Here is a 13,832-nt window from a genome sequence, read left to right on the forward strand (position 1 = left end):
TTAAAAAAAAAAAAAAAAAAAAAAAGATCATCCTTCAAAAATGAAAAAGAAATTAAGACACTCCCAGAGAAATAAATATTTAGACAGAATTCAGCACTATAAAATCTGCCTTACCAAGCATGGTGGCACATGCCTATAATCCCAGTGACTCTGGAGGCTGAGGCAAGAGGATTGCAAGTTCAAAGCTAGCCTCATCAACTTAGCTTGAGGCCCTAAGTAACTTAGTGCTCAAAATAAAAAGAGCTGGGATGTGGCTCAGTGGGTAAGCACCCCTGGGTTCAGTTGCTGGTACCAAAAATAAAAAAAAAAAATACCTGCCTGACAGTAAGACATAGGGGCACACACATGTAATACCAGCTACTTGGGAGGCTGAGGCAGGAAGATAGCAAGTTTTTTTTTTGTTGTTGTTGTTGTTGTTGTTACTTTTTTAGTTGTAGTTGGACACAATACTTTTATTTATTTATTTTTATATGGTGGAAGATCGAACCCAGCACCTTACACGTGCTAGGCGAGTGCTCTACCACTGAGCCCCAACCCCAGCCCTGAAGATAGCAAGTTTGAGGTCAGCCTGCGCAACTTAGCAAGACCCCATCTCACAATAAAATAAAATGGGTGGAGATGTAGCTCAGTGGTAGAGCACTTGCCTTGCCTAGACAGGCCCTGGGCCTGTAATCTCCAGTAATACAAAAACAAAGGAAAACAAAACAAAGTCTGCCCTATAAGAAATACTAAAGAGAGTCTTCCAAGCCTAAAATGAAAGAATACTAGAGAGTAACTCAAATATACCTTTAAGAAAGAGCACCAGGGAGAGACAGTGGAAGTGGATTTTTGTTTGTAACTTTTTTCTTTCTGATTTAAAAAACAACTATATAAAACAATAATTATCAATTTGTCAATGAGCACACAATTTATAAAGATGTATGTATGCTAACTGCACAATGGAGTGGGAAGAAAAACTACATAGACTAAATTTTTGTATACTATTGAAATTAGGTGTGGTATTAAATCCAAAATAGATTGTTATAAATTAAGATATTAATAGTAATCTCTAAGAAAAATTCCCTGCCACGTATACATACAAATATACATATGTATATATACAAAAATTTATACATACACACACACACACACACACACATATATATATATATATATATATTTTTTTTTTTTTTTTGAGACAGGATCTCAGTTGTTTAGGGCCTCACTAAATTGCTGAGACTGGACTCAAACTTGCTATCCTCCTGCAGCAGCCTCCCAAGTGGCTGGGATTATACATGTATGCCACCACTCCAGGCAGCAAGAGACTCAATCTCAAAAACAAAATAAAACAAAACAAAAAACAAGTAGAGGATAAAGGAGCTGGAGGTATAGTTTAGTGATACACTGTGTGTGCCTAATATATGCAAGGTCCTGGGTTTAATCACAAAAAACATGCACAGAAAAAAAAAAAAAAAAAAGGAAGGCAGACAGGAAGGAAAGAAGACAGAAAAAGATACTTCATGCAAACCATGAACACAAGAGAAGAGTGTTTATACTAGTAAATAACTAAATTAAAAAAAAAATATTACTAGAGACAAAGAATGACATTATGTAATGATAAAAGAGTCAATCCATCAAGAAGACATAAATTTACATATATGTACCTAATAACAGTTCTAAAAAAAAGTAAAAACTGACATAATTGGGGCTGGGTACAGTGGTACACGGTTATAATCCCAGTGTCTCAGGAGGCTGAGGCAGGAAGCAAATTCAAAGCCAATCTCAACAACAGCAAGGCACTAAGCAACTCAGTGAGACCCTGCCTCTAAAATAAATAAATATAAAATTTAAATAATTTTATATTTATATAAATATAAATAAATAAATAAAATATAAAAATAGGGCTAGGGATGTGGCTCTGTGGTAAAGTGCCCCTGAGTTCCCAGGTATGTGCCCCCCAACACATGATAAAAAAAAAACCCTGACATAATTGAAGAAAAAATTAGACAAGTCCATAGTAATAGTTGAAGACTTCAATACCCTACTTAAAAAAAAAATAGAATAACTAGACAGAAGATCCAGCAAGAAACAGAAGCATGCCAACTGAACACCACTATATACCAACTAAACCTACTAAAATTTATAGAATATTTTATCCAAGGGCAGAAAATAAATTCTTTCTAAGTGCATATAAAACGTTTTCCAAGACAGATAACGTTAAGCCATAATTTTTAAAAAAATCAATGTGTCCCCAATCACAAAGCAATGGAATTCAAAATAAATAATGAAGACATTTGGAAAATTCACAAAATGTGGATTTTTTTTAATATTTATTTTTTAGTTGTAGGTGGACACAATACCTTTATTTTTTTAGTTTTTTTATGTGGTGCTGAGCATCGAACCCAGGACCTCATGAATGCTAAGCAAGCACTCTTCCTCTAAGCCACAACCCCAGCCCAATATGTGGATATTAACACACCACTAAATAGTCAATGGGTCAAAGAAAAAAAAAATCACAAGGACATTAGGAAATACATTTTTTTCTTTTGAGGGTTACTGAAAATTGAACCCAGGGGTATTCCCCTGAGCTACATCCTCAGCTCTCTCTCTCTCTTTCTTTATTTACTGGCACCTGGAATTAAACTCAGGAGCACTTAACCACTGAACCACATCTCCAGCCCTTTTTAATTTTATTTTGAGACCGAGTCTCACTAAATTGCTGAAGCTGGCTTTGAACTTGCAATTCTCCTGCCTCAGCCTCCTGAGACACTGGGATTACAGATGTGTGCCACCATGCCCACCTAGCCCTTTTCTTTTTTGAGACAGGGGCTTGCTAAATTGCCTGGGCTGGCCTCAAACTTGCAATCCTCCTGCCTCAGTCTTCCAAGTTGCTGGAATTACAGGAACAGCCCTCTGTGCCCAGCTTATAAAACAATTCAAGATGAATAAAAACAAAAACACAATAAACCAACCTTATAGGATGCAATGAAAGCAGTACTAAAGTGAAATTTATGACTGTAGATATCTATATCATAAATGTCTAATATCAATCAATAATTTAACCTTCTACCTTAAGAAAATAGAAAAAGAACAAACTAAACCCAAAATAACCAGAAGAAATAAGATTAAATCACAAATACATGAAATACAGAATAGAAAACAATATAGAACACCAAAAGTTGGTTCTTTGAAATGGCTGACCAAGACAAAAGAAAAGATTCCAGTTACCAAAACCAGGAATGAAAGAGGAAACAATACTACCAACCTGACTTAAATAAATTGGCTAGACCATCTACATTTTTCAAAGGGGTGAATGTTGAAGAACTGGAGGAAAAATCTCTGAATTTTTCAAATGAAAAGGATTTGGAGCAGGGTGTGGTAGTGCAGCCTGTAATCCCAGCAGCTCCAGAGGCTGAGGCAGGAGAATCGTGAGTTCTAAGCCTGCCTCAGCAATTTAGTGAGGTTCTGAGGAATTCGGGCAAGACCCTGCCTCTAAATAAAATGTTAAAAAGGCTGGGGATATGGCTCACTGGTTAAGAGCCCCTGAGTTCAATCCCTGGTACAAAAAAAAAGGACTCAGAAATTTCAAATTTGTTTTTTGTGAAAGAAAAAGAAAATCCTCTCTGATACGTTTCTCTTGGGACTGGCTGATGCCCTTGAAAACAGCAACAACAATTATAGTTTTTTTCTTATATATATATTTTTTAGTTGTAGTTGGACACAATGCCTTTATTAAATTATTTATTTTTATGTGGTGCTGATGATTGAACCCAGTGCCTCGCATGTGCTAGGTGAGTGCTCCACCACTAAGTCATAACCTCAGCCCCAACTACTATAGTTTTAAGAGGACAAAAATAAGAAATAGGTGAAGAAATAAAAATATTCCTTCATTGAAATATATTTATGTTTAATACACAGTGCAAAAGCCAGACATCCTTCAGTCTAACAATTTACATTGTCCTTTTAGACCTAATTTGTACTGCCATCTTGTGGCAGTTTTTAAAATTCAAGTTAATTATTTTACTCAGAAGTAATCTTGAATTTCCTGAGCAGAAATTTTCAATGGCTTTCTGTTACTCAACTTTATTTCCCCATTATCAGTTTGAGAATAAAAATATCATTGTTGGGGGCTGGGGATGTGGCTCAAGCGGTAGCGCGCTCGCCTGGCATGCGTGCGGCCCGGGTTCGATCCACCGCACCACATACAAACAAAGATGTTGTGTCCGCCAATAACTAAAAAATAAATATTAAAAAATTCTCTCTCTCTCTCTCTCCCCCCCCTCTTTAAAAAAAAATATCATTGTTTTCAAACATGTAATATATGTCTTGAGATCTGGAGTAATTGTTTAGGGAAAAAAAACAGTGAAATGATACTTTGTACAGAAAACCAGAAATCTGTTGATTTCTACACAGAATATGTTGACTTTTGACACCTTCTCCCCCTCCCCCTGTCTCACCAGCGTAAGAGTCTCTGGGAGTGCTCCTTCCCTGCCGTCCTCTGCCTCCCTAGTGGACAAATAATAAACATTAATAATACTTCCTGTTTCTTTGCAACTACACATTCAAGCATATATTGTTCTCCCAGAGTAGTCACACTAGTTCAAGAAAGATCCATACTTTACTACTTCTAAAATTAACATGATAGACACTGCTAATTTCATCCTTGAACACTTCTATTATCTCTATCCCTATCGATTCAGTGTCAGCTTCTAATATCAGGTCTCCATTGCCAAACAAACAAAAAAGGTCTGCAGGGCATCAAATAGTTTCTGCCAAAGCCAGGATAAGTTTCAGAATCCTGACTTAAATTGGTGCTTTCATTAAGCTTTAGAAATGAAATTTTGAAAAGAGAAAGTGAATATTACTTACTTGGCCCGCGCTACCAAAGCCAGCCACTCTATAAGGGAGAGACTCCACAGAGGAGGACCGACTATATAAGATGAGACAAAAAATTTGGTATTGAACTTTGACATGGACCCAAAGTCTCTTAAGTCCCAATCTGAGCCACATCTAGGTATTTACTTCATCTTCCAACTTTTGCCAACAGTTTTTCATGTTGCAGTAAAGGTCTTATACTCACCTAACCACTTGGCTGCTATGCTGGAAACTGAGTCGTGGAGTAACTGAAAGAGAATAACATGCAGGATAAAAAGCTGTCATCACTAGTGCACGCTGCCTTGGTTACCTGGTTGTATGATGTTTTTCATATCATACATAATATTAGGAAAATCACATTATGTTCTCTGAGAGAAAACCATTTTCCATATGAGAAAATATATTTATTCATCTCACACAAATATGTGGTCAAAAATATATTGTCTACCTGACTGTGATGGAGAAGTAATGCCCACTGGTCGAGGTGTGGTCAGCCTGCAAGCAAAAAGAGGTAGCTCTAATCTCACTAAGCATAAGTGTCATTTTAGAGGATCAATCAGATCATTGTTTATAGAAACAGTAACTTCCTCTCTGAATAGATTGTTTATCTTATGTATTAGAATTTTCACTTCAAAATATGGAAGCAAAGTTTCCATGAGATCCCTTTATTCCCCAACTCCTAAGCAAGAACTTCTCCACTCCCCTATTCTCCATAGTAGAAGTTCTTCTGAAGTACTTGTTTTCTTCCTTTCCAGAGTGCCTCATCAAATACTGTCAACCTTACATCTCTTCATGTATTCATACATCCCTCCATCCTCCAACCCATCAAATCCATCTATCCAACAAGTATTTTTTATGTCGATATATATCCTAGAACTCAAAATTACAAAATAACTTGAATAAGATTCCTCTCTTTGAGAGACTCACAGGCTAATGAGAGATACTTTGTTAAAAAAAAAAAAATCAGGGGCGTAGCTGGGGTTGTGGCTCAGCGGTAGAGTGCTTGCCTAGCACGTGTGAGGCCCTGGGTTCGATCTTCAGCACCACATAAAAATAAATTAATAAAAAATAGGTATTATGTCCAACTACTACAAAAAAATATAATATTAAAAAAATCAGGGGCTAAGGCTATAACTCAGTGATAGAATACTTGCCTAGCATGCACAAGACTCTGAATTTGATTCTCAGGATAAAAAAAAAGAATAAAAATAATGGGTGTATTGAAAGTACAAAAGAAAAAACACTAGGCAGTAACTTATGTGAGTGAAGGGTGTCATGTCTTTTTCATCCACCAATTCAGGGTTGGTATTCAAAATATTTAACAGTTGGCAGGACACCCATGTCACCAACTAAAAAGGACTAGTGCTGTAGACCCACCTAATATAGTACTTTAGAAAGAGTAGGCAGTGAATCAATATTTATTGAATGAATGAACACAACATCTAACTTCACCTAATGCAGTCTTTGCAGAGGATATTATGTGATTGAATTTTGAAGGATGAGTAGTGTGACTATCTTATGATAGTCAAGGGTATTACAATCAAGATTTCACTTTAACTAAACAAATTTCACTTCAGCACTTTTCAGTGAATAATTCTTTCTCAGAGAAATACGAGAGAAATTCAAGCACTTTTCAGTGAATAATTCTTTCTCAGAGAAATACGAGAGAAATTCATCAATCATTTTCTTTATCTTGAAGCCCACACAGCCAGGAGTCAAGAAAGAAGAGGCTCAAAGCTTCCTATCACAAGGAAATGATAAACATTTAAGGAATGGGAATTTAATTACCTTGATTTTTACCATTACACATTGTATAACTGTATTAAATTATCACACCCCATAAATTGTTTTACAATGGGTAAAATTGTTATGTCAATTAAAATATTTTTTAGAAAAAAAAAAGTTTTCGAGATGGGGGGCGGGGCTAGTATAGTGGCTCATAAACTAACCTGTTTCCTTGGTACCGACTTGGAGATTCCTGTGGGTTAAAAAATGGGAAAAAGGAAGCTGAAGATCAAAGGTCCTAATCAATGTATCTCAGTCTTACTTGTTAGATAACTCAGATGCAATGTCTCTTAATTATGGCTGCTAAGGTTTCCTACTAGCTAGGAGAAAAAACAGGAGCAATGTTTCCTTAGGAAATTATTAGCTTTGATGAAATACAATGTTAGTTTTTCTTTATAAAAGCACACTGGGAATCCTAGAGACCAAAATATGTAGTGAAATATGGAGAGTTTCTAGGGATTGAAAGGAACATAAAATGACCACAATTTGCTAGATCAGTTATAGGAATGAGATCAACAAAATTATATAAATACATAGAATAGTTTTAGGAAAAAAAGAAATGTCTAGGGAGTGTTTGGGAGAAGAAGGGTCCTGAGGTGTCTTGGGCTTCTTCAAGTGACAATCTGAGCTGCAACACATGTCTCTTTCATTTATAAGAAAGCTTCCTAATTGGTACGTCACAACTCATTAATCTTCAATGGGTTACAAGTGTACTAATATTAATACTTACAGCCCTCTAAGGTCTCTGTAGCCTTTTCCTTTATTTCAGTGTGCTTGACACACAATATCAGTTTCCATGTGTGTCATCATATGAAAAAAGTTAGAATGCCCTATTTTATTATAGCCAGCTATATAGATAGATGCAAAAGCAGGAGAGAAAATAATAGAAAAGCAGGAGAGAAAATAATAGAAAAGAAACTCTATTTCATTCACCTTTAGTAGGGCTAGAAATTTCTTCAGTTCTCCATTCTCCTTTCTTAAGGTTGACAGCTCTCTAGGCGAACAATGGAAATAATCAGCTCCAGGTCAGTTGGAGAAAAAGTCTTAATATCACCATTATCATCAACAACATCATCATCATCTAGTTAATGCTTACTAAGAGATACTTGAAGATAAACATGGCAAAGCTTTGATGGTGAAATAATCAAGTGGGCAAAAATAAGCAGTCACTTGATACAATTTCAGGGGAGTTACCACAGAATTCCATTTCTTCTCCATATATCCAATTATGTACCTGAATATACATTGGGCAATTTTCAGTCTTTGCAACCACAAGAAAATAAGGATGACAGTTTCTCTGAAAAAAAAAAAAAAAAAAAAAAAAAAGCTATGTGGACATATGACTTGTCACTTACTTGTCCTGGCTGGCCACCGTTTGCTGTGCTTCCTGTAAGGATGCTTCTAACTTTGTAATTCTATGCTTATAAAAGGCGATGAGGAGATCTGTTTGTTTCTTCTGGAAACTCCACACCTATTAGGGAAAAACAGGTCTTTGACATCACTCCCATAACTTTCTTCCCCCCACTTCTGGCAAGAGAAGAAAATCCATCAATTCATACTTTATTATTGCTCTCCCCCCCACCCCGCCCTGGGATATCTGGTTTAATTCAAGACTCCTCCAAACTAGAGAGTTCAGCACTAGAGAAAGCTGAAAGTTTTTACTTTCAGGACACTGGCTTTCTAATAATGAGAATATGGCCCTTTAAAAATATAATCATTCATCCTGAGCAAAAACTGTTTTTCAAGCTCAGAATCGGTTCTACCTTGCCTACAACGATGAGCTTGAACACTGGTAACCAATTTATATTCCCTAAGACACTTACACGGAGTCACTTGTGGGCTATTTATGCTGCTGCAGTAAAGGGTGAAGAGGCACCCAGGAAGTATCTATTCCTGAATCTTATTTCTGGGCATGAACATATAATTTTATTTTTTGTGTCACTTTAGCATTTGTTATACAATGTACCCATTGTGAGATTGCTGAATCAGATCTAAAGTTAATATTTAAAATGTGTTTTGGCTTTGTCAGGCTCTACTTTTGAGTACACAGCAGTAATTATGTCTCATCTGTTTCCTCCCTGCTCAGACTATAAACTTTTTGTCAAGGGTCCTTCCCTAGATCTTAGTACTCATCCCATAAACTTTTTTTTTCATTTAATTTGCAATTTGATCTTGCCATGTCCCTACAGAATTATATTTATATAATCTCTAACTTAATCTTTCTTTCAGACTTAAATTAGTTATAGATAGATAAAAACTTATTGTGCACTACTTTATTTTTATTTATTTTTTTGTACTGGGGATTGCATCCAGGGGAGCTCAACCACTGAGCTACATTCCCACATCCGCAGCCCTTTTTATTTTTTGAGACAGTGTTTCTAAGTTGCTGAGGCTGACCTCAAACTTGTGATTCTCCTGCCTCAGCCTCCTGAGTTGCTGGGAATACAAGCATATGCCATCATGCCTGGTTCCAATTTTTAATTCAATTAGGAATGGAGAAGCTCTGTTCAATTAGTGACCAGATTTTCTTCCAATGGTAATGTGGTAATTATTTATATATTAGGGAAAAAAACCACATGATTTCAAAAGTCTTTTAAAAAAACATAAAGCTGGACATGTAGCACACACCTGGAATTGCAGCAACTTGGCAGGCTGAGGCAAGAGGATTGCAAGTTCAAGGCCAGCCTCAGCAATTTAGCCAGGCCTTGTCCCAAAATAAAAATAAAAGGGGCTGAGGATGGAGCTGAGCAATAAAGTACCCTTGGGTTCGATCCTCAATACCACAAAACAAACAAACAAACAAAAAAACCCATAAAGTAGAACAGGGGTTAGCAAACTACTGACTGATGAATGCTTTGAACTGTGACAGAGATTGCATGGTTTAGGAAGCCTAAAATATTTACTAGCTTGCTGTTGTCTGAATGTTTGTGTCCCTCAAGATTCATAATTTAAAACCTAACCCCTGATATAACAGTGTGGGGTCTTTGGCCTATGATTAGTTCCACAGAGCAGAGCACTCTGAAATGGGATTAGTGCCTTAGAAAAGGGTTGAGGGATCCTGTTTGCCCCTTTTGCTCCTTGAGGATGCAGCAAGAAGGAGCCATCTTAGCAGAAAGTAGTGAGCCCTAACAATACATTGAATCTGTCGGGCCTTGATCTTGGACTGACCAAGATCTGTGAATGATACGTTTCTGTTGTTTATAAATTACCCAGTCTAAGGTATTTTATTCAGTCATACAAATAGCCTAAAATGGCCAGTGAAATTACATAATGGTATAGCCACTTGAAAGAATTGTTGGCAGCTCCTCAAAAAGTTAAACATAACAGCACAAACAGCTCTGTACTTGAGCAAGAGATTCATAAAAATATTAAACATTTAGAATGTTCCACTTGAAACAAATTCAATTACAGATCAAAATTTCAAAATGAAAAAGGTCTGTCTCAATTGGGGGACTAGATATATTCACAGATGGTTGGTTCTGGCCTGAAAGATGGGAAGGACTACATCTATTTCTGTAAAGAGATTTGTTCTTCTTTGATAAAAAGTCAACCATATTAAATGTTAGTAATATTCCACATCATGTACAACCACAAGAATGGGATCTTAATTAGAATAAGTTATACAACAATGTATGTATAATATGTCAAAATACACTTTACTGTAATGTATATCTAAAAGAACATATAAAAACAAACAAACAAATGTTGGTGATGAGGAAGAATGACTCACATGGTAAAAGAATCCTGTTTTTACCTGTATATCGGAAGCCACTCTGGACAGGAGCTATGTACACACCTTTAAGTCATGATTAAACGGGTGCTGAACAGTTATTGCACCCTGCAATGCACTGGATTTTTACCGCCCCCCAATCTCAGATAATGAGTTGTGTTTCCAGGAGTGGGTGTCACCTGTTGGCGTTGAGTTATACTCACTTGTTCCTTTGTAATCCTACCCCTTTGCCCTTTTGGGGATAGAATGTTCCATGGAACCTCCCCTTGTGTATCCCCTGTGTAAAAATAAAGAATTCCAGTGGCTCTCTCTCTTTCCATGGACCCCTAAGGTCACAGAACCATCTCCAGATTTTGAAAAAGTACTTCTGTGTGTTGGCGTACTTTCTCCGCCATTTTCTTAAGTTATTAGAATAATCAGATTTTGTGAAGCCAGCATAGGTCACCAGCTCGAACAGATGGTAATAACTATATTTTCCACTATATATATTTCATTATTTAAACCACACCTATCTATTTCACTCCATAAGTGAAACTATCAGAGTAGTCCCAATTAATAAATAAAAATATATCCTTGTATGTTTAAATTTTAAATAAGTCAAAGATGTATTTTTAGTGACTTGGATTCAGTTGATATCTTCAGGTACTTGGTAATATGTGTACTATGCTCACAGAATAAAAGATACTGGAGACTGGGGTTGTAGGTCAGCAGTAGAGCGCTCGCCTAGCGCGTGCGAGACCCTGGGTTTGATCCTCTGCACCATATAAAAATAAATAAAGGTATTGTGTCCAACTACAACTAAAAAGTAAAATATTAAAAAAAAAAGATTCAATAGCTGCAATTATTTTTCCATGCTATGGCTATCAGCGCCTATTCAATTATTGTTACATCAGATTTACATTAATATTTTTAGGGTGATGCAAAGTAATTTAACTTTAAAATTGTCCAATGAGCTGAGACAAACGGTATTTTTTTGTTTATTTCACTGACTTGTGAATTTTTAAATCTTATCAATAAAACATATGTTAAGTTACGGGAAAAAAAAAGTTAAGTATAAGCTGGGTACAGTGGTACATGCCTATAGTCCCAATATTTCAGAGGCTGAGACAGGAGGATCACTTGAACCAGGGAATTCAAGATAGCCTGGGCAACACAGCCAGACCTCATCTCAAAAAATAAACCAAAAGGGTAGGGATGTAACTCAATGGTAATGTGCTTGCATAGCATGAGTGAGGCCCTGGGTTCGATCCCTAGCATCATACATATACACACACAAAAAAAATGTTAAACGTACAGTTATCATTTGACCCAGTGATTTCACTACTATGTATCTACCAAAGAGAAATGAAAATATGCCAGGGATAGTTGCACACACCTATAATCCCTGCAACTTAGGAGTCTGAGACAGGAGGATCACAAGTTTAAAGTCTTAAAACAAAAAAATAAAGGACTGGGGATGTAGCTCAGAGATAAAGGGTCCCTGGGTTCAATCTCTAGTACAAAAAAAGGAGGTGAGGCTGGGATTGTGGCTCAGTGGAAGAGCACTTGCTTAGCATGTGTGAGGCACTAGATTCGATTCTCGGTACTACATATAAATAAAGGTCCATCAAGGGCTAAAAAAATATTTGAGAGAGAAAGAAATGAAAATATACACTCATACAAAAGCTTTTAATGTTCCACAGAAACACTATTCACAGGAAAAAGTAGAAGCTACTCAAATATCGAACAGAAGGTAATAACTATATTATTATATTATTATATTATTACCCACGGATGGATAAATAACATGCATACCAATCTATATAGTGGAATATTATTTGGCCACAAAAAGGAATAAAATATTAATGAGGCTTTGACATTATGAATAACATGCTTGGTTAATGCAGTCAGACACAAGAACACACAAGGTAAGTTTTTTTTTTTTTTTTTAAGTACTGGGGATCAAACCCAGGACACCTTGCACCTGCTAGGCAACTACTCTACCTGTGAGCCTTATCCCCAGCCCATATAATTCCACATTTATGAAATGTCCTGAATAGTCAAATCTATAGGAATAGAAAGTAAATTGTCTGGGGTTGCAGAGGATGGGAAAGATTTGGGAAGTACCTATTAATGAGTTTAGGATTTCTTTTGGGGTGATGAAAATGTTTCTAAAATTAGGTAGTAGTGATTGTACAATTCCATGAATTTATTGAAAACCACCAAATTGCATAATTTAAAAGGGCAAGTAAAAATATCTCAATAAAGCTGTTATTTAAAAAGTAGATGTATTTTATAATTCCCTTTGAAATTTATTTTAATATAAAGATTTCTTTTACTTATATGGTCTGTATTGTCCTGTGGGTTTATGATCTTTTATAACCTTCTATGAATTTTCCACATTACTTTTGAAACAAACAAAGTACTTGACAGCTTTCAGAATGCTTTCATCTCATTAGATAATTACCAGAGGTAGGATGAGGCTAGCACCTTATTCAATGATAGAACTTGTCTGGCCTACATGAGGCCCTGTGTTCAATCCCCAGCACCAAAAAGAAAGAAAGAAAAGGATGAATATTCTTATTTTACAATACATGTGAGGGAGTATGACTGGGTCAAAGAAATGAAATTACAAGCCAGAAGGCAGATTTGATCTTGAGATTCCACCTCCATGAATTTTCCCAGTATTACCACTTTACCATATTTCTTAAACATTTAAAAGTACAACTTAATAGGTAAGATTGTTCTATTCATTCTTTCAAAAACTCTTTATTAAAAAAAAAAAACTCTTTATTAAAATCCTTCTGTTTCCTCACACTCCATTAGGAGTTGATATATAAGATGAATAAGAATAATAATGCCCATAGCCGGGAGCAGTGGCGCATGCCTGTAATCCCAGCAACTCTGGAGGCTAAGGCAGGAGGATGATGGAGAGTTCAAACCCAGCCTCAGCAACTTGGCAAGGCCCTATGCTAATCAGTGAGACCCTGTCTCTAAATAAAATACAAAAAAGGGCTCAGTGGTTAAGTGCCCCCTGGGTTCAACTCCCAGTACCAAAATAAATAATAAAATAATAATAATGTCCATGCCCTCAATGGAAAAAGTGAAAATTATAGTACAACATAGTGTTACATACTATGTATATTTATCCATGTACATTTGAGGATAAGAACATTCCAGACAGATGGAACAACATGTACAAAGGCTAAGAAGCAACAGATAAAACTACATATATTAATAATTGAGAAACTAGGCGTGCACCAGGAGACAGAAGCAGGAGGATCACCTGAGCCCAGGATTTCCAGGCCAGCAACAATGATAGCCCATCTCAATAAAATAAAATAGAGTAGATTGTCTTTGTTTTAGTTGGGTGTGGAAGGCTGAGGATAAGACAGGATTCAAAGAGATAAGCAAGAAACAAAGCATCAAAACATGAGACTTAACAAGATAAGCAGCTCTGACTTTCTAGGACTTGTTAAGAGGG

At 36.2% G+C, this 13,832-nt stretch overlaps 1 protein-coding gene across 5 annotated transcripts in view; it reads right to left on the minus strand.

The window, feature by feature from the left end:
* Window positions 1-13,832, minus strand: part of Rnf212b (ring finger protein 212B) — a 28,065-nt gene that overhangs the window by 6,971 nt on the left and 7,262 nt on the right. For 4 of the 5 annotated variants that reach the window (XM_048798815.1, XM_048798817.1, XM_015492638.2 and 1 more), the window contains exons 4-10: window positions 7,995-8,110; window positions 7,573-7,633; window positions 6,804-6,832; window positions 5,303-5,349; window positions 5,060-5,102; window positions 4,849-4,909; window positions 4,437-4,485 (exon numbers count right to left, since the gene is read on the minus strand). In XM_048798815.1, coding sequence (XP_048654772.1) covers window positions 4,437-4,485; window positions 4,849-4,909; window positions 5,060-5,102; window positions 5,303-5,349; window positions 6,804-6,832; window positions 7,573-7,633; window positions 7,995-8,110 — 406 coding nt within the window. The remainder of the gene's footprint in view (window positions 1-4,436; window positions 4,486-4,848; window positions 4,910-5,059; window positions 5,103-5,302; window positions 5,350-6,803; window positions 6,833-7,572; window positions 7,634-7,994; window positions 8,111-13,832) is intronic. The other variant, XM_048798816.1, reaches the window with a different exon arrangement.

The sequence above is a fragment of the Marmota marmota genome, unplaced genomic scaffold (assembly GCF_001458135.2).
Source record: "Marmota marmota marmota unplaced genomic scaffold, marMar, whole genome shotgun sequence".
NCBI lineage: Eukaryota > Metazoa > Chordata > Mammalia > Rodentia > Sciuridae > Marmota > Marmota marmota.